Genomic DNA, 26185 nt, shown 5'->3' on the forward strand with positions numbered 1-26185 from the left:
CTAGAATCCCATTGAGCGAGTCTTCGACATGCATCGTGCATAAACAGAATACACTTGTATGAACATCTAAATATAAGACAGGAGATGACAAAGAGACAGATACAGATGGAGGAGCACCATTTTGATTAGTATGATAGCCAGTGGTACCAGTATACCAGCCAGCTTACCAGTATTGAATTTCATCGCAAAAAGAGATAATCATTATGGAGTGTTTGAGGAAGAAATATGGTATACATTTGTGGATACTTAGGAGATACTGAATAACAAAAGTGAATGAAGCGGAAAATATAAAATAAAATAAAATAAGATAAAATAAAATAATAAAATAAAATAAAAAAAATAAAATAAAATAAAATAAAATAAAATAAAATAAAATAAAATAAAATAAAAGGACAATGAAAGAAAATTAGATGCTTTTCTGAAACTTCAACAAGTGGCTATAAAATATTGATATATTCAGCTGATATTGATATATTCAGCAGCCAACTACTTGGTATAAAAATACATGATGACAAGTGGGAAAAGGACAGGCTGTGAAAGCTTGCAGTTAATGCAAGACACTTGCCAAGACTGAATAAAACGATGTTTTGAGAGTTAGGATGAAAGATGAAAAAACAGAGTAGGGGTATGGATGAATAGAAAGAACCACAAAATAGAGATCTTGTACAGAGAGAATCCTGAAGACTTAGAGTTGGACTTTAATAAGTGATCTATGTGATAGTTTTAGCTGAACCTATACCTGCTGTGAAAAAAGGGGATCTTACCTGATTTTTACTGCCTAGATGCCCAGTAAACAAACTACTAATATTTTATCTTCCGTTTCTGACTTCAAAATCTAACAACTATATGATTATTCCTAAATTATACGGCCTAACAAGATTAAGCATCAAACAAGTGATTATCATCATCTGATATGATGGAATGACTTAAAAAACTTCAGAGGTCTGTGAAAGAACCAAATTGCCTAATTCAGGCATGCATTTACAGGAACGAGAAAAAAGCAGTGAAGAATTACACCATATTAGGGAGACTGTATGGACATCAGAGATGTATTCATTAATAGAGTGACAGTGGTTCCGTTTCCTCTTTCTGCTGCATATGCAATCTACAGCATTAAATTTTTTTTGTTGCATTGTTTGTCACTGTGGTCATCCATTGATGATTCCTCTTCAGTTTACTCCTTTCTACCCTCAACCCTATCATTCACTCACCTGTCTACCCAAACTGCACTTCCACACCTCACCAGTCTCCTCTGTCCCAAGATCTTCCAATTAAGAAAAGTCCTTTCTGCCTCACTTATTTTTCCAAAAACATATTTTTGGCCTTGCCAACTTGCTTAACTCAAAAATTCCCCATCCATTGCCCCAAGCACTTCTAACACCTGATTGTTTCCCAATGCCGCTATGCCAGCATGGTTCCTTTCTCCCCATGCATCCTCAGTTCCCTCTTTTTACCTTTCTGTTGATGGTTTCAAAACAATGACTTCCCTAATTTTTCCAAAGACAATTTCTGAAATCTTGACGTGTCTTCTACAAAGTACTGTAAGGAACAACACTGTCACTCACTGTCTCACTACACTGCAAAGCTTTAAATGTCTGTCTCTAAGAATATGTAGAGTGTCTCCTAAGGTATTCTAAACGTAAGAGCTGGCATGATCGAACATCTTATGAAACAATAATTGTTTTGATCATATTTAGAAATGTCATAAGGTGCTAGAGTACATTGTCCTCGAATATACATTTGTGTGTTTTACCTATGTTCACAACTGTAGAAACAATCACAGTGCAGAAAGAAAACACAAATAATTTGATAGACTGCTTTACAAGTGTTTCATGGTAACTTTAATGGAAGTCTATGCTATTTAATGAGCTGCTTTCTTTTTCACTTTTTTTTTCCTTTGATCTTTACAGCTGTCTCCAAAAGAATACTTTCAAGTGCAGAAAACAATATGCAACAGTCAAGATCCTCATGACAATAGACCAAGAACAAGAATGGAAGTAAATTTATTCAGCAATTCTACTGTTATAAACAGTTCATCCATCAACCATAAACAGTTAGAAGGGCATAGCCTCTGGGAAGTTATTACTATTGCCACTGTAACTGCAATTGTAAGCTTAATAACCATAGTGGGAAACATTCTTGTAATGATATCCTTCAAGGTTAACAGTCAGCTCAAAACCGTTAACAATTATTACTTGCTCAGCCTTGCCTGTGCAGACCTCATCATTGGAATATTTTCTATGAACCTCTATACATCTTATATACTCATAGGCCATTGGTCTCTTGGAAGTCTGGCATGTGATCTGTGGCTAGCGCTGGATTATGTAGCTAGCAATGCCTCAGTAATGAACCTTCTAGTCATCAGCTTTGACAGATATTTTTCCATCACAAGGCCTTTAACATACAGGGCTAAACGCACACCCAAAAGAGCTGGCATCATGATTGGTCTAGCTTGGCTAATTTCCTTCGTATTGTGGGCACCTGTTATCTTGTGCTGGCAGTATTTTGTTGGTGAACGAACAGTACCACCCGAGGAATGCCAGATACAGTTTTTATATGAGCCCATTATCACCTTTGGTACTGCAATTGCTGCTTTTTATATTCCAGTGTCAGTGATGACCATTTTGTATTGCCGCATCTATAAAGAGACGGAGAAACGTACCAAGGACCTTGCTGAACTTCAGGGTTCTGAATCTGTGGCAGAGTTTGAGATGATAAAGCCTCAGAAAGCTCTTCTGAAGTCTTGTTTCAGTTGCAAGCAACAAAATTTAGTCAAAAGAGAGAGATGTCAAGCTTCCTGGTCTTCATCTAGTCGAAGTACATCAGCTACAGTGAAAGCATCTCAGGCAGCGAGTACTTGCAACGACTGGTCTAAGGCTGACCAGTTAACCACCTGCAGCAGCTATGCATCTTCAGAAGAAGAGGATAAACTTGCCACTGATTCAGTTTTCCAAGTAACTTACAAAAGTCCATCTAAAGATAACGAAGAAGAGTTTAATGAAAGGGAGAGTAAGGATGTTGTTGTCAAAGACCAACCTGAAGAAAATGATTTTGAGACCCAGAAATATTTTTTATCACCTGCCAAAGGCCAAAAAAATAAAAAATGTGTGGCCTATAAATTCCGCTTGGTGGTTAAGGCTGATGGCACTCAGGAAGCCAACAATGGTTGCCGTAAAGTAAAAATAACTCCTTGTTCTGCTGCTCTATCAAAGGATCCTTCCATCAAAAGCATGGATCCAAATATAAATAACCAAATCACCAAAAGGAAAAGGATGGTTCTTATAAAGGAACGCAAAGCAGCACAGACTTTAAGTGCCATTCTTTTGGCTTTTATCATCACGTGGACTCCCTACAATATAATGGTTTTGATCTCCACATTCTGCTCTGACTGCATTCCCCTGACACTGTGGCACCTCGGATATTGGCTATGCTATGTGAACAGCACTGTTAACCCCATTTGTTATGCTCTCTGTAACAAAACTTTCAGGAAAACTTTTAAGATGCTGCTTTTCTGCCAGTGGAAAAAGAAAAAAGTGGAAGAGAAACTATACTGGCAGGGCAATACCAGACTGCCGTAACTGCTCTTATATAAGCGATAAAGGGAAAAATAGATACTGACATAGCCTAATAAATGGGCTGTAATTCTGTCTTGTCAAAGCTATTCCTTTATATGTCTAGGGTTTAAAAAAACAGTCAGCAAAAAAGTGATGTTGTGCATTAAAATAGTGTGCTTGGGATAAAGAACTCAGTGGCTGCTGTAAACAGCACAGGGTATTTGTGATTATGCAGTAGATCTGCATTACAGATATTATGTTTGGGGTCTTCTGTTCTTTCTTTCAGCCTGAGAAAGTGTAGGTATCTTATAAACAAATAGATATTAGAGTGTGATTGCTATCGAGTCATCAGGTCAGGTCATCCAGCAAATCTCCCTGTAGCACAGAACTGTTTCTTCTTATAGTTCCTTTGTTCCTTTCTAGTGTATTGTCTATTTATTTTTCAATAGAGCAAGCAATGGAGCATGTACTAATTCTAAAATTTCCAGCATAAGGATGAGTTTTCGGGGGACAGAGGAAGGGCTCAGAGGGGAGGAAATAGATAGTATGTTATATATAAAGAATCCTGTCCCCATCTCATTCCATCATGCAAGTCAATGTCATCTAAAAAATGGTGATAGTTAGCAAATACCCAAATTTGTATTTCTCCATTTCCCAATGCCTCAGAAGGAAATTCTAAAAATATATGTGATCGTGACGATAGTACAAATCAGAACTGACTATAAATCATGATGGACACAGTCTATCTACTTTACAGTGTAGGACATACAGAATATCCTTTTTGAAATCTCTGTTGCACTCCCCCTTGCCTACAAAGTTTCCCTTACTGATGGAATAATGCAGAACACAAGTAAAATGTATATTGAAGCCCTACACATTCTCCTGTGTATTATGAAATTATTGAAAACAGTGACAGAATTGGTATTTCTGAAAGAAGAAAGATTTTTAAAGTACTTTTTGATTATTTATGTAAATCTATTAAAGACACTTTGCACTTTCATAGCACTTTCATCTCTAAATAGCTTTATAAATACTAATCAGCATTAGGTGTTTGAAAACATAAGTTTTCTCCAGTCAATATCTTCCAGTATAACAGAACCATGTCTGCCACGTGTGCCAGTACTGGGGCTTGGAGACAGCCTCTCTTAGGGCTGCAGCTTCTGGGACTGGTGTGTACTGGCCTGATAGCAATGAGCTGAGAACCTGTCCACTAGTTGAGGTTTGCCAGGGCTTTGGATGTCGATAGACACTCATGTGCCCATCTGATACCTGTGTTAGATTGACAGTCCTGCAACATTGACTGAATAAGTGCAAAAGTGAGGGGTGCTTTTAACACAAAGTCACTGGAATGGAACCGATAACCTGGCTTATGGTGGTGGAAACAAACATGAAGCCTCAGATAAGGCCATGTGAAAGCAAAGTTAATGGTGACAGGATTCACAGAAAGTGAAGTCTTAAAGTAAACAAGTGTTTATGAATAAGTGAGAAAGAACTCCATGTACCTCACTGAGTCCATGTCACAAGGTTTAGATGCAGCTTTAGCCTTTCTGTCAAAATTCAGGGTGAGATGCTCTGGAGTATAAGTTTGGGCCAATCTTCGTATTTTATCTACTATACTTGTTGATGGGACATTGTAGTGGTGTTGTGACTCAGCTGCACATTTCAGGGATTGTGTTAGTCATCCTGAACGTACAATTATGCTCAGTGAAATCATTCATATAATTTATTAAATTATTGTACCATCAACATGTTTCCCTACAGATATATAATTCCTTCATGTCAGCAAACACAGTACAAGTAATTAATATTTTTTATCCCCAATCTCCAGAGGGGAAAATTGTGTCAGTGAAAGATTAGCCGTGTAGTAATGTAAAAATATGTTCTCTAAATTCACATGATTGACTTTGTAACACACCATACTGTGCCTATTATTTTTTTGTGCATCAGCATATGATTGCTTATTAAAGGAAAGCATGGGTCTTTGTGAAGAACCTTTCATCAATTTTTTTCTGTCACTATCCAGAGCTTTTCCTGTGTACAGTAACTATGTACAAGTCAGTTGATATAGTGGGTAATTTTATATTACATTGGATCAGACATTCAGTAAACTGTGTTTGATTTTTAGCAAATGAATGTGCCCCTCTGTGGCACAAGCTGTAGTTTAAGGCAAAATTTATGAGGTAGTAACAGTTCCTGCTAGCTGCGGTGTTGTTTCTGAAGTAAAGCATTGGCTTCTACATCTGAAATTAAATGAAATATTTTTTTGTCAGTTTTGGCTTCTGCTGAACTAGAGTGTTCTGTAAATGTTTATGGACTCTGTGCTCAGTAAATGTATTAGAATAGATGGTGATGGATGCAACAATGTTGCTTCGGTGTAATTGTGAAATGTGTGCTCAAACTATGCTGCTAGCACTTCGCAGTGTGACACGTTACATTGCCAAACCCGGGTATATTGTAAATATCTTGAATTATATAAAGAGGTGTTTGTTGCTTTATTGTTATGTGGGGTGTTTACTCTTAAAAACAACAAAAACAACAAAAAAAACAAACAAAAACAGAAAAACATGATTCTCATTAGAGTATGAGTTAGTACTTTGTGTTCAAGCTCTATAAAGCTTCCTTTAAAAAGTGTTGTGGGACTTTTGCAGTGTAAAACAATCTTGTTGCCTGTATTTCACAGAATCACAGAATTGTAGGGGTTGGAAAGGACCTCAAGAGATCATCGGGTCCAACCCCCCTGCCAAAACAGGTTCCCTAGAGCAGGTTGCCCAGGGAGGTGTCCAGATGGGCCTTGAATATCTCCAGAGAAGGAGACTCCACAATCTCCCTGGGCAGCCTGTGCTCCATCACCCTCACCATGAAGAAGTTCTTTCACATATTGGTGCAGAACTTCCTGTGAACCATTTTGTGGCCATTGCCCCTTGTCCTGTCCCCAAAAACCACTGAAAAGAGGTTGGCCAAATCGCTCTGTCTCCCACACTTAAGATATTTATCAACATTGATAATATCCCGTCTCAGTCTTCTTTTCAAGGCTGAACAGACCCAGGTCTCTCAGTCTTTCCTCATAGGGAAGATGCTCCAGGCCCCGTATCATCTTTGTGGCCCTCTGCTGAACTCTTTCCAGGAGATCCCTGTCTTTTTTGTACTGGGAATTTCTGTCCTTTTAATGAAACTTCTACTGGTCCTTTAATTGATTATGTTCAAAATTGTGAACTTCTGAAAAGAACTTTTTGGCAAAATTGAATTTTATTTATACATATATATGCATGTATATATATGTATGTATTATCAATATAGTTGTGTAAGTACACATCCCTAACTAAATTTTTCAGAGATCCAGCACACGCAAATATTTCTGAATATTGAATTTTCCCACAAAGGAAGCTGAGGTATCATTCTTGTTTCTGTTTCACATATGCAAAGCTCCCTATATATCCCAGATCCCCATAAAGTATTAAATAACATTTATTTTACAAAAATACAATTTATGTTTGTAGATGAAGACTTGGAAGAGTTCACAGAACTTTAAACTCATATAGATTTAGTTTAAATCACACACTCTTTGTGACTACTAAGCAAAGAATGAAGAGCCTTGCAAAGGATGGAAAGTCAAGACAGAATGCAAATACAGGAATTTCTTGTATAGAAGAATCCTGTTGAACTGAGGAAGGATGAAATCAAAAGGGATATAAAGAAAATACTACAAGAACCTGTAAAATATGATAGAACATATTTTGCCATTAATTCTATAATTCAGTTACTAATTATTCCAGTGAACTATGCATGTTAATCAATAACTGCTTATAATTGTTGAAAAGTATTTTTGCATGTGGAGTTTTGTTCCTCATCTCAATTGTACCCATAGTATGACCTACACTGGGATATATGGACTGAAGGAGTCTAGATCCAGAGATAAGAGAGATAAGAAGGTACTTCAAGGCAAAATCCTTAATTGTGCTTCCTTATCACCCTGTAGATATTGTTCAGTTTTAGAGCTGAGCCTCATGAAAAGTTTCCATCTCTACTTGAGTTCTTCTGATCATTTTATCTCCAGCAAAGGGCATTCCTAAGAAATCTGTGGCACTGCCACCATGTCATATTTGATACATTACCTATGTCAAACTAATTGAACTAATAAACCTTAAGGCAAATGTCCCTAAGGATAGTCACACATCTGAAAGAATAAAAATGGCACTGGGAAGTGGTAAGTATGTTAAATCTAAATCAGAAGTCACTACAACAATTAAAGAATCCAATGTCAACCTCGAAGATGGTGTTTTCTCTTAGAACACATTATTATGGAACTAGGTACTCAGTTTGAAACTCAGAACTGAACACCTGTGGACTGTTTTCAGATTCCAGGTTTTAAATAGAAATTTCTAAGTTCCTTCCTTACTTACTGTAGGAAACAGTCTCCAAATTACCCCTTTATAGTTTGGGATTTCTAAAATCTTCATTTTGAATGAGAATTTTTGGACATCACTTTTTAAAAATTACTCTGTAATATTTAGGGGACAAGTCTGAATTGTTTGCTTTAAGAAAACAAGCAAACAAACTGAACAATACGACTTTCCTTTGGAATTAATTGTCTCTACTTTCTGTAGAGATCGAAGTAATATGAAGGATTCACTTGGGCATAGTGAAAACCAATTAGCTGTTTCTTCAGATGTACATAATAGTCAAGCTGGAGTTACTATTTGCTGTAACGTGTATATCTAGGGGTCTCTTTTGAAAAGGGCTTTACTCTAAAACTTCATACAGCTTTATCCTTTTTGATATTACAGAGGGATTTTCTTAAAAAGTAGAAAAAACAACAACTCCACATTCATTATTTTGTGCTGTAGAATACTACAGATCAGAACTTTCTTCTGAATAAACTTGTGCCCTCTCAAGAACAGCTGTGAAAAATCATCACTTTTCAACATGATTCTGAAAATGGCTTCCCTGCAGTGTTTGCGTGTGGCGAGTTCAAGGAATCCATCATGTTTCAAAATGCTTCTGCATCCTCTGTATAGTCAGTGGCTTCTCCATTTGAAATGCCCTTCCAAACCTGAGCTCCAAAACATGGATACTGCATCTTTTCACTTAAATACTTGGCATTCCTTCCACCACATCAGAAAGATGCTATTTACTTCTTATGTGGTCATCCCAAATCTCCATTGCTGACTTTTGTATCCACTACGGTTTTTTCCATATACAATTGACAACTAAGTGTCATAAAAGCTTAAGCTTTGATCATTCCAGTAAAATTACTGTTTTAGATTTTAACATTTACTCTGTATCTATAGCTAGAAAAAAAAGAAAGGAAAATTTGATAGCAGTGTGTTGTAAAACTAGAGGTACTCTATAAACATTAGTTTCAGAAAGGGATGATTTTGCAATTTTTCTTCCACCTTGATAAATGTATATCATCAGGTTTTAATAGGCACTGCTGGGCTCTGTATCAGACTCTGAACTTCAGTCCTCATTACACTCAATAAAACCACTTTTAGTCAGTAGTTACACCCTTAGCTACTAACTGCCATTAGTCTCTTCATGTGTTTGCGGAGGTATCAAACAAGTCAGTCTTCCTTAAAAAAATGACATTTTTGAATTCTTGAAAAGTTTTCTTCTAAATAAGTACTCCAAATCCTGGTCGCTGGTGGCTCCCGTTTCACTAAACCTCTGAAATTTGGGTATTTTTACTAAACTCCTGGATTACAATTAAATCTATTGCTAACACATAGAAAAGGTCATGTGGGAGTCTGAAAATTTATTATTTAGGTTACGCATATGAAAATCAGAAACAAAAGAAAGCAGTTTTTCATGTAAAACTTGAATGACTATGAAAGAAAAATAATAATAAATCAGTAATTTTGCCAGAAAGAAGCTATCAGGCTCTCCTCTTTTGTCAATTGATGCTATTTTAGGAAAAATATTTCTTCTGCCAAGTTCTGCGTTGATTATTTTGATATTGTATGTGAGAATGTGCTTACTTTTCCTACAGTTTAGAGAAATACAAAACAGCACAGAGATAAAGAAACCTATTTTTCTGTTAGGGGACTGTAGGTTTGAAGGTGAACATGCCTCCCATTCAGGTATGCCAGGAGCTGGAAGTCAGCCATGTACCAATTGTTCTAGGCCTCCTAGAATGCTCCACATTTTGGATAGATACTTGACCAAATATATATTTTTTTGTCAGACCCTCCTGACAGAAAAACAGGACCCACCTCCTTTCTTCAAGTTTGGGCAGGAGGCAGCTGGATCAGGAAAGGCAAGAGAGAGGATAGGAGGGTTATAACAGGGAGAAGAAAATAGGGGTAGGCAAAGTAGAATCCCCAGTCCTTCAGGCCGTGAGTCTGCTGATTTGGTGTCAATGGCCAGCCGCTTAGCATTGTTCTGGGTATGCACTGATTAAGGTTCAGGGATGGAGAAAAAAATACGTTCAATGAAGACAGCTTTTTGCCAAGGAATTACAAAGTAAAATTTAGTCCACTTTTTTAAAGCTCCTTGTCATTCTGTTAAAAAACTCTAGGAAAAAAAAGTTGGTGAGTGGATTGGAATATTTGTAACTATTTTCATCCAGTACTTAGTCCTAAATCAAGCTCAAGTAGTCATTTCTATCCTTACTTTGTTTAGAAGCATGGAACATACCACAGTCTGTGACTTCCATTGAAGTCTTTCTTTGAACTGTTGATCTTCCTGTCTTGTTTTTTTTTCTGCAGACCTGTTATTACAAGCTATTATTACATGTTAATCTAATTCCCATCCTGGAATTCAGTGTCAGCAGTGGTCTGTAGCGCTCCACTTAACTCCAGTATCGGGCAGCTGGATTTGGGCTGCTAGAGCCTGAGTTGTTCACGCAGCATATCTCCACTATTACTTTCCTCCAAAACCCTCCAAGCAGGACAAGTGGTCTGCCGAGGAGGTCTTTTGCCTTTGAGGATCATATAGTTTTCTGGCTTCCATGTTAAGATTTTTCACAACACCTTTTTGGCAGCTGTGTGTTCTGGCTAACTTGCCAGGAATTTGGGTAAAAGCTATTGGAGACTAGCAGCAGTCCAGTGATTTTCTTGTATCCATATTACAACTTCAGGCATTTCCTGATAGTTACAGCAGAACCCACATTAAATTGACTCAATGACATAAATTCAATTCAGCTAATACCCATTTCTTCCTCTATTATGTTTCTTTTTTTGAACACACTTTGAGGGGGGAAAAATCAGCTCCTGCAATAAACACATGTATGCTATATTGGCCTCACCCACATAACATATTTGCATCTCTTTCTGAAAATGTTGCAGTGCATTGTAAAAAATAAAAATTTCTTTCATGACTTTTCCATTTCCCAATTAATTTACCTTCCTAAGTAATCCTGCCAGTCTTGGTCTTCTCAAAACAATTTATTTTCTGTAAATTGTTTTAATGGAAATTAAAAGATTCCACTTTTAAATTAAAAAGCAGTTTGCCTGAGCTTCTGTAACTGAAATATCTAAGATAACATACAAGACATTGTAAATATAATCCTGGCATTTTGTGTAATGCAACACTGAAACCTCTTCAGATGTTATTCAGCTACTTCAATGATATAGAAATGTGTGAAATAACTCCAATGTCTGTACAAGATCTTCAGGGTTACCAAAACTGAAATCCTTTTATTTACGATTTTTAAACAGATGAATTCATCATGAAATTTAAAGTCTCTCTTTTTGTGTTATGATCAGACAAAAGGCAGTGTTTAAATAACGTCAAGGTTGACTGCCAAAACAACTGAAGCTAGCAAATGTGAAGTAAAGCCAACACACTGTTCTTATCTCATAGTGGTATTAAAAAGAGAAAAAGCTTAAGCCCATCATAGAACAGAAAGAAGCAACAGTCAAAACATGATAAATAAAATGCAGTAATACTGAGGAAAAAATGAAACAATAAATAAAAAAATGCTAAATCAAGCTATTTTTTTTTTTTAAAGTGTTCACTGTGTTTCTTGAGGAAAAATTCAGAGGATTTGTAAGCCTTAGATTAGTAGCTTTTAATAAGAAAGCTGATGAGTCCATTAGCTCAAGATGCTCTAATAAGAAGGAAGAAAAGACTGTGCTAAATACTTCATTGGGTATGGAAGCATTAAAAAGTAGAGATAAAAAGAAAAGTTAATGAATAGGAAAAGAAGCCATTAGAGATAAGGCTAACTCCAATTTCGAATATTAAAATACTTTTCACTAAAGGTAGAAAGGAAAGGTCTGATGCTGTCTTATGGTATACAATACTCTTTGCTATAGGTTTTGCAAATGTAGGTAATTCCCTTGAAATTTCCTTCCTGCATGACTTACGAAGATGTGCAGTTAACAATGAACATTCATACTGGAGCAAAACCTTCTGAAATGCGTGTATATCTACTACAAAACATCGTATCATGGATTTCATATCTAAATCCTCTGAAGGCTAAAATTCTATAAAGTGGGTCATTTAAATCTTTTGTTAGATGCCTCGGTTTCAATCAGCCACCTCTATTATTACTTTTGGGGTTGGTAGTTATCTGTATCTTTTCAGTCCAATCCTGGACAATACGGTATCATAAAGGCCTTGCAAAGTCACGAATTAATTTTCCAGTCACGATTACATTTTCAATCAATGTGATCTCACTTCAGTCACTTGACAAAGAATCCATGTTCCTTTCAAAGGACATATGGCTCACCTACAGTTCTTCCTTCTGACATGGACAAGACATGGTTGCATACGACAGGCTGTGGTCAATGGGTTTAACCATCATCCATGCAAACTTGCACAAATGTTTCTTGTTGCAGTCCTTTTGCCAATATATCACATTCCTACGGTTTAGATTCGCGCCAGCACATGCGTCGTACCACCAGCCTCCCCCAGGAATGCCATTGTGTTCTAGTTTGGCACAGTTCTGAAAGTAATTGTCATTGTCTCTGTCCTTGGTGGTGAACTTCTGGTTGTCATGGAGGTAAGCTTCTGTGTCCAGGGTCAGAGCATCAGTAGCGTTGCCTTTGTATAGGCCAACCCTAATTCGGTATTGAGACTTTTCATCTTCAATAAGGAATGGTTCATACTGTCCCCATTTGATTTCAGCATTTAGATCTACAAGTTTAACTCCAAGTATATACTGCACAGTGCTTCCTGTTAACTGATGCATATATTCATTTCCTAGCCAGTGGTTGTCATGAACAGAGCCAAATCCATATTTGTAATCCTGCCAGGTCCTATCAAAGTCAACAGTACTATTGGCTGTAATGTGCTGAATTACTGTCCAGCCACCATCCTGCATATTACAAGAGACAACAATTGGGTCTTCCTTTGGTTGGATGATGTAAAGACCATCTCTGCAATTTCCTTTGGAGCGCTGAAAAATCTCAAAACAATCCCTTGGATAGTCTAAGTAGAAAAAAAAAAAATAGAATTTTAAAGTAAATTTCTGTTCAAATAGTAAATTTTAGATATTGAACTCTGTTCTCTACAGTGAGTGCATGATTGCCTTGATTTGGCTGGAAATGGTCTCAGGCTGACTTCAGCTCAGCTGGTGGGCATCTACTTGGCTAAAGGTGCATGATTTGAGGGCAGAACATGCAGGAAAGCTTCAGAAATTCAAATAAGGTTTTATTATCCTGTTTTAATATGGAAGTGTGGTTTTGCATTTATGATGGAAATATGTTTAAAAAAATATATGTACAGACTGTTCCTTTTCCTCCTAAGTTTCTCCAGTTTGAACAGTCAGCAAGTTACTAATTCCCTATGCCATGTGCTGGACCATTGTGTCTAATAACTAGAGATAGCCTTATCCTCAACAAATAAATCTAATTTCTCTCTAACTGATTTATGCTTCAGGTATCTGTACCATCCTTGCATTAAATTCCTATCAATATGCCATGCACAGATAAAAAGGGAGGTTATCAAAGTATAGTTCTTGCTAATATAAACCTTAAAAACATCTGTGAGTCTTCTTGGCAACAGCTCTTGTCACTCAATCTCCACATTAATCTTACCACTGATTTGCAGATAAAGCTACAGTGCCATGCAGTGCTGAACACTGACATCAGAAAAACAGGTGAAAGTGATTTTTTCATTATACCACTTATCAAGTAGATTCAGAAGTGATAAAAACAGCATATAAGGTTTGGGATGACCCTCTTTATTGGTCTGAAGTATATATGTATTTTTAAATGTAAGTTGCTTATAAAGTAACTTTTACTATAGTATAATGGCAAGCAGCTCTAAGACTAAGGCATGATGCTGTACGTTTTAGAATTCACTAGATTTCTAAGAACCAGAACACAATTTATTTAAATACACATTTATGTATGTATGAATTCACATACAGAGAAATTCTTTCTTAAAGTACGATGTTATTCAGTGTCTATTCCATTACTCAGAAACATGCTTATGAGTTGTAATCACTCACTCCTTCATAGAGTTGGAAGGCACATCATTATGTCATATATTATATATTATATACTAGGGAATACTTCTAATTATATTTAACAGAGACTATGTAATTTGTATTTAACAAAGACATAACCATTTTAATAACTCTACCAGAATATTTCCTACAGACCACCTGTTATATAATATGACAGTTTTTCAGACACAGGAACTCCAAAGTTCTGTCCTGACAATAACCGATAGTAATTTAGGTACCTCACCTAGAAATTAAGTTTTGTTTTGTTTTTAAACAAATTGTTCTGGGAAGCTGGGATAGTTCAGGGAAAGTGTGGCAAAATGTCCTAACTTCTTTTGCAAAATCATAAAACAACTAAGTAAAAATATTTCCAAAGATAAAATTTTAAAATAAAAACTTGGAAAACAACCCTTTTCCTTGTGTGAATCGTTGGCTTGAGAGCCCTTGGTGATTGTTCTACTGAACACATTCTTATTCCCTAGTTATAAGTCATAATGTACTGTGAGGACAACTGTATTTTTAATCAGCTTTTACTTTGTAAGGGTAATTTCTGTTAGGATAACAAGCTCTGATATTATTTAATGTAAGATACATCTTCCATTCCTTAGTTGTTTTATTAGCTTTTCATCTGCAAATTCATCTCCTAGAATGTGGATAAAATTTACACACAGTATTGCAGATGGCCATATATGGTGCCACTGATTCACCCCAAGTCTTTTTAGAAATATCTCTGATGATGTATTGTAGGATCAGATTTGTAGCTCTTAGTTTTCTTTAATCTAGACTTTAGTCTTTGGATCTTTGTAAGCGTAAGTCCTCACTTGCAGTAAAACCTGGAATTTTGTACTTTATTTTTCATCCCATTGGTATTGCTCAAGAACATCCGTTTATTTATTTTTTCTGTGTAATATTCTGACTGTATTGACATTTCTCTACATCAGGTTATCATTAAATTTTATCAGCATATTCCTATTTTGTCTCAGTATAGGTAATAAGAATACTGAAAAGTTCACTTACAAGCAAACACTTCCAGTCTCCCCTTGACTTTACTGTTTACTTTTCTATTGATGTCATTGCCCTTTTCAGCTTCTACTGAAATGACAGTGTACCACTATCTTCTCTGATTTAATGTTATTATATGAAGTATTGTGCCATAGGTTTTGTAAAAGTCCAGCTGGCCTAAACCTGTTAAATACTATTATTCATAATAACTTTATTGTATTAAATATAGCCTTTTATATTTTATGTTCAGAAGTTTGCTGGTGCTTTTTAGCCACTCAGGGCAGTTTTACAGAAGTATATAAGCTTTCTGTGGTCTTACTTTTAGGCCTTTCATTGCCTAATAGAATCTCCAGCCAGGAAAAAAACACTTCATCTCAATACTATCTGCAAGAAATTATCAAATATCCTGATAAGAGAAGAACTTTGTATATGACTCTGGGCCCTCGTTTTTAAAGCATTCAACTGGTAGACATAGACCTGATCCTGTAACTTTATGAAGAATGATGACTTGAGTATACAGTGGTGTTCAGGCCAGTAATATATACAGTAACACTTGTATTTGCTTAGTGAATATTATTAGTGCAAAACAGAACGGCTTCTGTTAACATATTGAAAAAAAAACCACACCTTGGCTGGCTGTTTACAGGATTCACTTGAAAAGTGAATTTTATAGACACCCAATTGCCATCAGTCAAGGGGGAAAACGAACCAACCTCAGTACTCCTTTTGGCTGCATTTTATGTGGGATCTACTCAGGTAAATGCATTAGAAAACTTACCATATTGGACCTCACAAGCTAGATAGGCAGAGCAATGTCTCAGTTCTAAGTATCAATGAGATTTATGTCCTGAGGTGTTAGATATAACCAAAATATGAGGGTTAAAAGAATAAGTCTTTAATTGCCTCAAAATATTTTAGATGAATATTTTAAACAGTTAATTTCTCTTGAATTAGGCAGCAGCTGAGCAAGGGCTTTAAAGATTATGGATTTTGTGGCAGGACGTGTTCATATTTCGAAGTATTGCTGCAGAGCAAGCTTTCAAATATGTTGAAAATGTTCCAAAAAAGCAACAGAGTAAAACACAGCATGCATCCAGATCACTCACTCTCTTCATGAGTACCTTTTTCATTGATGTTAGCCAGTCTCTCATAGCCTCTTTGAGGGAGAAGGTGGGCATTAGCCAAGACCACTGCCTCTTTGGTCATCACTGACACAGGGAAATGAAAAAGCAAGAATAGAACAAATCCCACTGAACTCTTCAGCAGCATCTTCTGAGTCAGTCCTCCTGCAGCAATGCAGAGCTATAACACAGACTGGAACTGAAAATTGAAAGATTTGACTTTTAGTTTGAATGTCCTGAAGGAGAAATAGATTGAAACACCTGCTTTCCATACAGTGAGCTTTTGTCAAAATTGGCTTCTTCCATCTTTCACTGACATCTCCCTCCCCGATGTTTTGCACTCTACTTCCAGCTGACGTGGAGCCCAGTGCTGCGTCACTTAGACATATTCACTTCTGTTACCTTGTGCCTTGATGGGCAGTGAAATACAACCTATTTTTGTATGACAAAAGGTCATAGAAAATAACATAAGGACAAAACTTAAAAACACATATTTATCAGAATTAAAGTTTGCTTATTCCCCAAGTCCAAACTGTATGGAAACAGAGACATTAAAGGACCATCTGGCACGAACAGGAACACTGGCTCTGCTGACTATCTGTCTATACTTCAAACAGTGCTCAAAATCATGGCTTCCTAGTACTGTGAGTATTTTCATGCGCTGGAGAATGCACTTCAGCAATTCTGGACTATGCTCTGGATGAATTTTCATCTGTAGCTTTAAATAGGTTAAAGGCTTAACACAGACCAAAAGGGGGTGAAACAAAAAAATAGAATCAAAACACTTTTGAGCCTCATTTTGTCCTCTTTTTTTTTTTTTTTTTATTTTTTTTGGGGGGGGGGGGGGGGGGGGTACATGTCTAGTAACTCTCCATCCAACACAGAAAGGTTTAGGCTCTTACTGTATTAAATCCTGGGGTCCTCATCCCAGTAAATATCAGTCTGATGGAAGAGGAATTTCAGTATTAATGACAGCTCAGACTGAATCAGGATAACATATGTTTCCCATACTCTCGAAGGACACTAAACTTAGAATCTAGCCAAACCCTTCTGATGAAGGCAGAGTACATGTCTAACAAGCAGCTCTTTGGTCAGAGCTTACTTCCTGCCAGCGTCAGCACAGCTGACATAGACCACCTCCCTTCTCAACAGTGTTTTACATTGCAACAGAGCCACGTTCCTTATGAATCTGATTCAGTAGCAGATCCAACAAAGAGTTTTCTAGAGTGAAGAATTATAAAGCACATTTTTGTTTAAATGTTTGAGATAAATCACTGAAATAAAAGTCAGGCTTGAGAATTAATTCTTATACCTACCATATAGAAAACGAGTGAAACAATTTTCTACTCTAAAACTATTCAGTAATAATTCTGATTTACTATTAACATACAATTTATTACATCCAAAGCTGATCATCTGACATCGTAATAAACTGGAAAATTCCCTTCCATGACATTCAACACATGGTTCCCCCTACAGCACTTAAGATCTGCTGTGTTTGCATTTCTCACTGTCATGTAACCCTTTTACTGAAAGCTTCTATCATTATTATTAAAAAAAAAAACATTACTAGAAATGACTACAAATCAAAACCTAACCTACAAGCATCACTTAGCTTTAGGAAATCTGTATTTGGATCTGGATTTTCTTTTTTACCTGCTTTTTTCCTTTTGCATTTTTGAGTGAGTCAGTCTTTTCTCTTCCCCCATATTTACAGTACACATTGAAACGATTTACAGATCTATTTAATTCTAGAATAGAAGTTGGTATTACAAGTTATTAAGAAAGCAACTGAGGAAAACAGCACTAGGCAGGCACCTTACCTCTTTCAGTGAAGCTTAGCAAAGACAGAATTGCACACAAACGCATGAGCTCATTCTCTACAGTTGTACTTTGCCTGCTACTCAAGTCCAGGTGAATAAATCAGCTCCAACACACTATCTCAAATGTAGAAGGGCAGCAAAATTGTATCTTCAATATTTCACATTGTGCTTACTCTGGTGTACTTTGGTCTGACATATTCCACTTGCAAGTAAGTATATATGAACCATAAAGTACAAAGTTCTTCCATAAGGATTAAAGTAATACCGTAACTAAATTTCCCTGAGTAATAAATAGACATAGCAATGGACAAAAGGTTTTAGTTCAGAGCATTACTTATGTTGCTTATACACATAACAGGTAGTCGTTGACATTTACTATGTCATTTTACACAGGTAAATTAACCAGATGCTATACTGCTAGTCATATTTAAAATCACAAAGAAAACTTGATTTTTAAGTATTAGGAAGAAACTGACCCTAAACCATGTTTTTGCTTCAGGCTTATTCACATTAAAACATGTAGTAGTGTCTCAAAGCTTTAAAAAGCGAAGATGAAAAAAAAAGCAGAACTGGTTGGTTAATAGGTTTGTATTTTAGTTTATTTGGATTAACAAGAGTTGATTAATGGTCATTCAGGTCAAAACGTGAATGAATTAGATGAATTAATTGTTGCTATATATTCTTGCACCTGAAAGTTGTATTGTCTATCTGGATGACAACTAATCTAGCATTTATCCTTTTCAAGATCAGTCAACACTTTTTGGTGCTCCTTGATCTATCCTGCAACCCAGTTTGAACACTTCCTGTGTCCCTGAAAAAAGCTGCAATTAAATCTTAAGGAGCATTTAAGTCCCATGCATCCTCTACTTGAGGATTTGTTCTATGCATAATTTCTGTTCTTCAATAATTCATCCTCAGTGAAAGCACAACATATGAGGATTTGTATTTCATATGCAATTAAATAGAAATAAAAGAGAACAAACAGTCCATAGAAATACTTCTGTGCCTTTGAACAACTTTGACTCTGAATTGCTTTGCAACCTTGGCTAAGTGCACTTTTGTATCTTCAGATAGGAATAGTAACAAAAAAATGTTTGCAGTTATTTTCACTTGTTCTTGAACTTCCAAGCTGGTAATGGCATGTGCAATATGTGTTTTGTCCAACAAAGCTGGAACCAGTTCTTAAACTGCTAAGACACATTGCATTTAAGACTATTTTCAACACAGCCTATAAATCCCTTTTTACATATTCACTATTTGTCAGATGAACCGTTATTTTGGAAATGAACCAAGGCACCTATCCTTGACTGAATGTAAAACAAAACAAGAAAACAAAACAAGAAAACAAATGCTTCCCTCTTAGAAGCATTTGACTTTACAAGTGTTCAGAAATATTTTTTTTCAGACTTCTTTATGAAAATACATTTCTTCATTCTGAAGTAAAAACTAAAATATTTTTTTCTAACATATTTTTCATGTCTTCCTGTTGAACCATAGAATAAAGTCGAAAGGAGTAGAAACTTACCTGAATTGAAAAGGATTTGCTTTTAACAAAAACACTGAATTAGGACCTAACTTGAAGAATACATCCAAATCCATCATCATTGAAGACAATGGAAAATAATTGTTTGATTACAAATCAGCTGCCACAGCTGTAATGAAAAACTGCAGTTACTCAGGTAGCTTTGGAAAAGAGTATGATAAGACACCTTACTTTTTATTCTAAAGGTTGCAAAAATTGCCAGATACAATTGCTGCAATTGAAAACTGTTGGAGAACATTCATGTGGAAAGCAATTTAGGTGACACAACTTTTAACATGGTAAAATTCCTGATTCTAAGGGAAAAGTGTGTGCAGCATTATAAAGACAATATATTTAAAAAAAAAAAAGGAAGGAAAAAAAAAAAGCAGGCCAAGATGCTTAGGAAACTATTTGCTATTCTCTGTTGACACACAAGAACAAATACCTTCGCTCTGGAATTTTTAAGATTAGACATACATTTGAAAGGGATGGTGTGGATAAATTGACAAAATCATTCCTGAAAGCAATGGTGAAAAGACTAGATGATACGCTGAAAACTCTTAGTTCTTAGTGATTTCTATGAGCTAACTAATTCTTAGTGATTTCATTTATTAAATAAGGGACAGAATGCTTCTCGAGTAATTAACAAGTTATTCACGAATGAGATAGTTAAAAAATGTTGTGTCTAAGAGTTTGATAGTCGGGTTCATACTGTTCATTATCTTCATCAATGAACTAGATGATCTGACAGCACACAGTCTACGCAAAATTGGGGATGATGATAACATAACAGATGCTAGAACTTCAGGCCAGAGGCACACTGATAGACTTAAAAGTGGCCAACAACAAAAACAGGAAGAGCAAAGTTCTATGCAGAGTGGTGCACGCCTAATTATCAGTATGGACTGATAACTCACTACTTGAGTAGGAGTCTTGCACCACAGGAAAGACCAAGGAGCTACACTCAACACCTAGCTGACTGTGAACCAGCATGCCCTCATCCTGTATAAGGCAAACCACGTGAGTCACAGTATAAGCAGCATAAAAGACGAAGTTAATATCCCTCTTTACCCCTGGAATATCAAGGCCATGCCTTGAATAGTGTCCATTCTGGGGCCCATCAGTTCACGATGAATGCTTGTAAACTGGAGAGGATCCAGTGAAGGGTACCAAAATGGTCAAGGGCCAACAATATAACCTATGATAAGAGGCTGAAAGAGCTGGGCTTGTTTAGCCAATGAAGATGTTAAGGAATGACCCAGTAGTAGGTTACAAAGGAGATTCATATTGGTCATTTAAGAAACCTTGATCATCAGGAGAAGCGCAGCACAGGAACAGCTTTCTCAGACAGGTTGTGAAGTCTCCAAGCTTAGAGGTTTTTAAGACTGGCTAGACACAGCATGACAGACCTAAGCTAGTGTTGCTGATGATCCCACTCAAAGTGAAGTTGACTAGAGACCATCAGAAGTTCCCTGCAACCAATATTTCTGTGATCAATTGTCTGGACTTCAGAGATAATAAACAGCAGAAGCATCCAGCATTTCAGGTTTGATCCAAATTTGGCATATTACAAAATATGATTCAAACTCAGTCATATTTTAAACACTTCTTATCTAAGTATCAGTCAGCTTCCCTTTTGGAATAATTTCTACCACTACTACTACAGACATTTAGTAAATTCAATAAGATGAAATTCTTGTTGTCAACACACCAATTTTACCTCAGGTATCTGATCAAAACCAATTAACAATAATAAAAAAAACCTGAACAGTTAAATTAACAGTATGTAACAGAACATATTTTACTCAACAATTTTAGCTGAATATCAGCCAAAAGATTTTTAGCAAGCAATGCATTGATCTTTGATTTGAATCAATTAGCCGTATTGTTTTGTTTAAAATGTTGTAGCCTAACCCTGTAATATGGGAGTCTAAAAATGATTTTCTCATCTGGGGCAAGAAGCAGCTGGGAGCATTGTCATGGCAACCATTTCATTTCCAAAGAGAGATTCTGTGACTTCTGTTGCTCTCTAGCAACCTCACAACTGAAGTAGCATAGCCTGGGGAAAAAGAAAAAAAAAAAAAGGAGGAGCTTTTCACATACAGAAATATACCCTCACAGGCTTTAAATAAAGGAAATTCTCAGTTTGATGAGCCCAGAAAAAAAAAAAAATATATATATATATTTATACATACACCCTGGTTTGATTGATGAGAAGCTTGACAAGAGCTGGCAATGTTCACTTGCATCCTGGGCTGCATCAAAAAAAAGCATGGCCAGCAGGTCAAGGGAGGTGATTCTCTCCTACTCTGCTCTCCTGAGACCCCACCTGGAGCAGTGCTTCAGCACAAGGGCATGGAAGTATTAGAACGAGTCCAGAGGAGGGCCACAAAGATGATCGAGGGGCTGGAGCACCTCTCCTGTGAAGACATGCTGAGGGAGTTGGGGTTGTACAGCTTGAAGAGAAGGATCTGGGTAGACCTTATTGGCCTTCCAGGGCCTAAAGGTGTCCTGCAGGAAAGCTGGGGAGGGACTCTTTTGTCAGGGAGTGCAGTGATAGGACAAGGGCCAATGGCTTTAAACCAAAAGAGGATAGACTTAGATTAGGCATTAGAAAGAAATTCTTTACTCAGCGGGTGGTGAGGCACTGAAGAAGGTTGCCCAGAGAAGCTGTGGATGTCCCATCCCTGGAGGCATTCAAGGCCAGGCTGGATAGCGCTGAGCAACCTGGTCTGGTGGGAGGTGTCCTGCCCATGGCAGGGGCATTGGAACTGGGTGGTCTTGAAGGTCCCTTCCAACCCAAGTCATTCTGTGATTGTATGCCACACTAATGAGCATCCATGAAGGTGACTGTGGAGTCAGTCTCTCCTGGAATTGATTATCGCAGATCTCATTTGCCTCAAACCAACTACATGACATAATTTATGAAGGACAGCATGCAAATTTCTTGTAACATGGATTTAAGAAAAGCAGAATTTTTCAGGTGCATTTCTTTCCCATGTGATACTAATACAATGGGCTGAAACCAGAAGATTACTTTCATGATATTTAATATGCCATTTTTAATGAACCCAGGCCAAGCCTACAGGACCTCTTCCTTTTTTTTTTTTCCTCCCCAAAAGGAAAAACTCTAAATTTATTTTGTTAATATTTTCAGCAAACTGTGGCTGACTCTGTATCTTACTGATACTTTCCTCGGGGTACACTTAAGTGTTCGAAAAAAAAAATCTACAATAAAATAAGCTTCGGACACCTTACAAAGAAATCACAGCAATTTGATCGCATCTTTCCAGGACACCTGGCTACCTGGTGATAGAAATAATTGGTTGCTAGCACTGAAGCACTTGAAAGCACAAGTGATGTATACAATTACTTCTGCCAGTACCAGCTGAATAGAATTTGCCAGCACAATTTAAACAAGACCCTTGTAGTCCTCATAAAAATGAAGGGCAAACGTAAGTGAAGAAACTCTGTGTAAATACTATGTGAAGAGAAACAGCAGGAAAACAAACAACCAAAAGAGAGAGTATCAACACTACAATTCAAATCCAAAAAAGATGAGAGGATTACACGATGTTTCTCAAAGATTTGCCAGCCATCTCTAGATTCACATGCCTGCTATGTCAGGGACCCTTGCAATGCTACAAGTAGAAATTATTTTCATGAAAGGATCACCTGGATACTTTAATCACATACACTGTGGTTCAATTCTCTGAATGCTTTTGGTAAATATGACAATGGATGCTGCACATATTCCGCTGTCAGTCTTAATAACTGCTCCACCTCCCATCCGAGGTCCTCCTCTTTGTATTTAGTGCTGAAAAAAATGTAACCTCTTTAGGAGACTTAATCTTGATCCCAAACTTCATTAGATATTCCTCATTCTCAAGGTTTTCAACTATGATAGTCAAGAAATTAGATTTTTATTAATGCAGCTCATACATTTCCCACCTTCCAAACTGAAGCAATCTGATCTACACCTGTGAATAATCAAGAAATTGATCCACACCAGTGAATAATCAAGAAAAACAGTTATGAAATGAAATGCTCCTTCCCACTCCCAAAAATTAGTAACTGCTCAAAATTTTATTTTGTTCTGATTCCATGAATGGGAAATATTATCCTGAGTATTTAACAGGATTCTCCTTGCATCTGCATGATGTGTGTCCTGCAGATCAGCAGAGTTTGGATGTCCTGCTCTCCCATCTCCAACTCAATGCTACACCTGCATATACTAGAGAGCAAAAGAGAAGATTCTTGAAAGAAACCAGAGAGCTTCTGAGAACATTCTAATATTTTAAACTGAAAATACTGCTTTATAAAATCTTTTTACTCTTTCTTGGACTGTTTTCAGTAAATTTCACATTTTAATATTACTTTTTAATGTTTGTATTCAGTTTTAAAGAATCTGCTCAAAATCCAATTTTGGTCAAAAAATACCATGAAAAGCTTTCTTTCTGTTGCATATTCGCTACCATTTGCCCTTGAGTGAATGACAATCTTTAATTAATTTTTATTCCTATCAGTCATGTGGAACCAAATACCTAATAAAAATGAGCTCAACTGTAATCTGTTTTGTGCATCATCAATGAAAGAGCTAACTAGCTAAGTTCCACTTACAGAGAAAATTATGTTGTCATTAAATCTTCAAAACTTTACTGGAAACAAACCACTGCGCAAGGGTCACTGCCAGCATAATTTGAAGGAATAATGTGGTTTTAAAAGTAGACAGGTTTTTCCTGAAGAATCCTTAATATTTCTTATGATAGAGGATTCAGGATTCATAATTTCATGATGGATTTTGAAACAAGAATAACGAACAAAAAATAATAATACTGTGACCTCAAGGAGCCTTTAACAGCTTAACCTGAAAGCAGACTAAAACTGCATACTATTCCTACAGACAATTTTGTGAGTGTAAGATCCCTGAAATATTGTACTATTTTTTTTTAAGATGGATAAGTTTGAGAATTTAGCAAAGGCAAAAAACAACTCCAGAAAGGCAGTCTCCACGCACTCTGGAGAGTACAGCAGGAACAGAAGTTGTTCCAGGCAAACATTTACAGACAAAAAAAAGAACTCGAAATCTAGTTAATTAAAAAAGAGAACATTAATTTTCAGTATTGCAAGTAGCCCTGATGCTACCAGCATACTTACGTGATTTTACAGTAATATTTATTCATTTTTTAAAATATTTTTTCCTTTCCTTCCTTACTGTCAGAAAGCACAATACAATTAGGACAACTCATTAAAAAAGAAATAGAGATGACTATAAAATACCCTGCAAAATGTAAAACAAACCAAAGAAACCCAAAAAACCCACCCACAAACCCAACAGAACTCCATCACTAGTTTTCCACAGAATAATTGCAGCTATTATGGTTGACAATTTCCATACAGGAGCGTAGTTTAGGTTGATAAGTTTCCAGATGCAAAGGATGGTAACTCTACAATAGATCACTGTGAAAAAGCAAGAGTCTCTGAGGGTGGATAGTATTTTGGCTCCAAGATTCTCCTTAGTCCTCTCACTTCCCCCATTTCACTGGGAGCTCCTTGCTTATTGAAGTTTTTTAAAATTTTACCATTACATTTTCAGAGCTCTAAAATGTATTTCCCAAGACCTCTCAGCTACACCAGCGTCCACTGTTAGGAAAAATCCTTTACTTTGTTTGCTTTCCAAATGATACAGGAAGCACTAGGCAATATCTAAGGTAATCACAGTTGCTGATCACACACAATCTGCATGCAATTAAATGTCCATCAACAACCACCAAGTGGAGATACTTAAACGGAACTTGGTGATGTACACTTTGTACTAATTTGGCAAAGTATACGTACTTAAATTGCATAGATTGCTTTGGATAACTTGACATGTCAGTTACTTAAAAAGGTTGCTTTAATAAATATGTATAAAGAGCTACACATAAATGCTTAATAAAGGTGCTTCTTAAGATTGGATTATTGGATTTTCTCTGGTAAGCTCATAACCATACCATTTGAGTATCTGATACTCATTACTAAATTTATCTTTACTTCTGTGAGACAAGCTTCTTGCGCTTAATACAGAGGGATTTTAAACATCAGCACAAAGCCCGACAGATGCAGCAAGACCCAATATAGTAGTTTCTAGAGTTAAGTCCTCTTCACTAACACAAATCTGAACAGCAAAACAGCCTCTCTCTTCAAAAAGAACCAACAAACCCAAACCCCCAAGACATACCCCACTAACAATTATCATCCCCATCTCATCAAAAAGATAAGAAGGCACAACCAAGTATTTTCATTGTTTAAAACGGTGATGTTAGATATCTATACATTACATCTCTTCCTTACATGTGGAGAATGGACACGATCTTTGATGAAGTCATTGATAAAATTATTTCAAACTGTTCTAAACACCTCCCAGGCTATCTTATACAAATGATTTAACAGTTTAAACAGGCTTCAGCAGAGCGTCTCCTCTCCCTTCTACACAGCCTGTCAGAACTCATTCAGACTACAATTAAACGAGCTCTTAAGTTACAAATTCTTGAAAGGCAGAGAGCTGATTTAACAACTCACATTCACTGCCATAAACGCAGGATGGTTAATGCTTCTGACTGCATGCCTCCAGTGCTTACTTTGTGGAGGCTCTGGCATTTCTTTGATCCTTCTGTGAGTCAACTCACTAAAGCGTAACAAAAATCCAGCAGAAAGATAGACAATTTTCTGCTACGTCAACAAAAGGCAAAAATTTAAGAAATACCAGAGCCTGTATACAGCTGGCACCA

At 36.6% G+C, this 26185-nt stretch overlaps 2 protein-coding genes across 2 annotated transcripts in view; one reads left to right on the forward strand and one right to left on the reverse strand.

The window, feature by feature from the left end:
- Positions 1-4921, forward strand: part of CHRM5 (cholinergic receptor muscarinic 5) — a 51865-nt gene extending 46944 nt beyond the window's left edge. The window contains exon 2 of the mRNA XM_013174246.3: positions 1911-4921. Coding sequence (XP_013029700.1) covers positions 1992-3578 — 1587 coding nt within the window. The 5' untranslated portion in view covers positions 1911-1991 and the 3' untranslated portion in view covers positions 3579-4921. The remainder of the gene's footprint in view (positions 1-1910) is intronic.
- Positions 4922-6176: 1255 nt separating this feature from the next.
- Positions 6177-26120, reverse strand: LOC106031703 (fibrinogen-like protein 1-like protein). The gene is made up of 2 exons (XM_013174249.3): positions 16071-26120; positions 6177-12926 (listed from the first exon to the last, which is right to left on the reverse strand). Exons 1-2 carry the CDS (start codon positions 16216-16218, stop codon positions 12226-12228), a joined length of 849 nt encoding a protein of 282 aa, XP_013029703.3. The 5' UTR covers positions 16219-26120; the 3' UTR covers positions 6177-12225.
- Between the last annotated feature and the right edge of the window lie 65 nt (positions 26121-26185).

Source organism: Anser cygnoides, chromosome 5, assembly GCF_040182565.1.
Source record: "Anser cygnoides isolate HZ-2024a breed goose chromosome 5, Taihu_goose_T2T_genome, whole genome shotgun sequence".
NCBI lineage: Eukaryota > Metazoa > Chordata > Aves > Anseriformes > Anatidae > Anser > Anser cygnoides.

Coding starts and splice junctions, on each gene's coding strand:
- LOC106031703 (XM_013174249.3), bottom strand. CDS start 16,218: ATGCTGCTGAAGAGTTCAGTGGGATTTGTTCTATTCTTGCTTTTTCAT. Junction 12,927..16,070: donor GGCTAACATCAATGAAAAAG/GTACTCATGAAG, acceptor TTTTCTACTTAG/ACTATCCAAGGGATTGTTTT.